This window comes from Austrofundulus limnaeus, unplaced genomic scaffold, assembly GCF_001266775.1.
Source record: "Austrofundulus limnaeus strain Quisiro unplaced genomic scaffold, Austrofundulus_limnaeus-1.0 Scaffold33, whole genome shotgun sequence".
Taxonomy (NCBI): Eukaryota; Metazoa; Chordata; class Actinopteri; order Cyprinodontiformes; family Rivulidae; genus Austrofundulus; species Austrofundulus limnaeus.
The window spans coordinates 341,434-343,211 of record NW_013952435.1 but is presented as its reverse complement, the minus strand read 5'-3'; the positions used below and the strand labels follow the sequence as shown (position 1 = coordinate 343,211).

The 1,778-nt window shown below is 37.1% G+C and overlaps 1 protein-coding gene across 1 annotated transcript in view; it reads left to right on the top strand.

Annotated features, from left to right (window-relative positions):
• The window catches only part of disc1 (DISC1 scaffold protein), a gene marked incomplete at its 5' end in the record, with an annotated part of 55,503 nt that overhangs the window by 13,172 nt on the left and 40,553 nt on the right, over window positions 1-1,778 (top strand). Inside the window, 1 exon segment of the mRNA XM_014005907.1 lies at window positions 293-347. Within this exon segment, the coding sequence (XP_013861361.1) occupies window positions 293-347 (55 nt within the window).

Sequence of the window (1,778 nt, the reverse complement as noted above, 5' to 3'; positions counted from 1 at the left end):
GCTTCGTCCTGTGTGCATGTTTGTGCAGCAGTTAGATTTGATCTTTTACCCTGAAAATGTGAAGCGATGGTCCTGACAATCAACATCTGCTAAACTGACTTCATTAAAGCAACATTTCAATTCATTATCTCAATTTTACTTAGATTTCAGTCAAATCTTTAAAGAACAAAATTGAAAATTTTACTCTTGCTGGCCCTAAGAATAAAAAAAATTTAAATAAGCTTTAACTTTTAAGCTTTTTCTTAATAATATACATGTTTTTAATTGTTGATGAAAATATTTTGTTTTGCAGGCTTCAGGAGCAGGAGCGAGCTCTGAATCTGTCCATCAAGGAAGCTACAGCTAAAGTGAGTCACCTGGTTGATTTCTTTAACGGGATTGTTTGCAGTGGGTTGCTTTAAACAGTTAATATCTTACCTGTTGTAGATGGCTCTTTGAGAGACTTCTGTKTGGAGAAACAGAGTTTATTTCTGACCGGACAGAACAGCTAACWGCTATTCTGTTTGCTGCCATCTTAGAACAATTTAAGTTTTGTTTTTGTTTTCTGTTGTAAAATGATTTACTTTGTGACGGGTTCATGAAATCAAGGTCTGAGGGGGTGCCAGTCAGGTCTCCCGGAGGCTAATATTAGCCTTTCAAAGGCTAAAATTAGCCTTGAAAACACAACAACCTCACAAAGGATGCAAGCATATAACAGTGCTCATCACCCTAAACATTAAATGAAATAAACCCAAAAATACCAGTTTCTTTCAAAGCTCAAATGTACTGTTGCACAATTGTGAAATAAAGAAAAACAATTATCACAGCAAACAGTAATTTGAATGTAAACATGGATAATCTTGTGTTCAGTTCAGCATAAACTCCACTCTGGGTTTTTTTCTTTTACTGTCCCAAGTTCGAGTAAAGTAAACACAAGAAAAAAACGATCTTGGCAGCTCAATAAAAGTCAAAATGCCAAACCTGGTACAGCAGCGGCAGCTACAGCCAGGTGAATGTACTCACAGTACTGGTAAAGAACTTCACAACCTTGATGGTCCACAGAAGTTTTCCTGCTCCAGAGCTGCCTGACCTGTGGTGCTGATAAGGAACTTCCTGCCACCTTCAACCACAGAGGACTTTGTGCTCCTTAGATCCACAGAAAAACTTGATCCACCTTGGTTCTCAGATGAATTTTCTCCACCTTTTTCTTAATGAAGACTCCTCGTCTTAATTCTCCTTCTTTCTCCATTCACAGAAAAGCTTCCTTCCTCCATTCCAAAGCAAAGCTGCTTCTGGTAGTATTTTTTTCTCTCTGGCCGCACCCATCACCACACCAGAAGAGCAAAATGTTGGGGGAGTGGTCATGAGTTTTGGGTGTGAACAATTTCCAGTGGAGAGTGTTCCAGTTGTCACAACTTGTATAAAGTTTTAAAAACTGCGCAAGAAGTGCTACAACTACCGCTTGCTACAGCCATTAAGTTTTACAGATATCTTCATTTTCTAAAATATGTAATTKTTACTTAAATCTTAAATTTTTATTTAAAACGTTTCTAAAGGTTTAAATTCCTGCATCAAATGCAGAGGATGATAAGTAGTGGTGGCAAAGCTAACCAAAAAGTTGGCTTCATTAATCAATAATCCGTTAAAAAAGAAACTCTGCTAACGCTAAATCGCTAAATAAGAATTAACTCTTTTAACTCCAAACCACTAAACAAGAATCTTAGCTCTACTAACGCTGAACTACTAAACAATAATCTTAGCTCTACTAACGCTGAACTACTAAACAATAATCTTAGCTC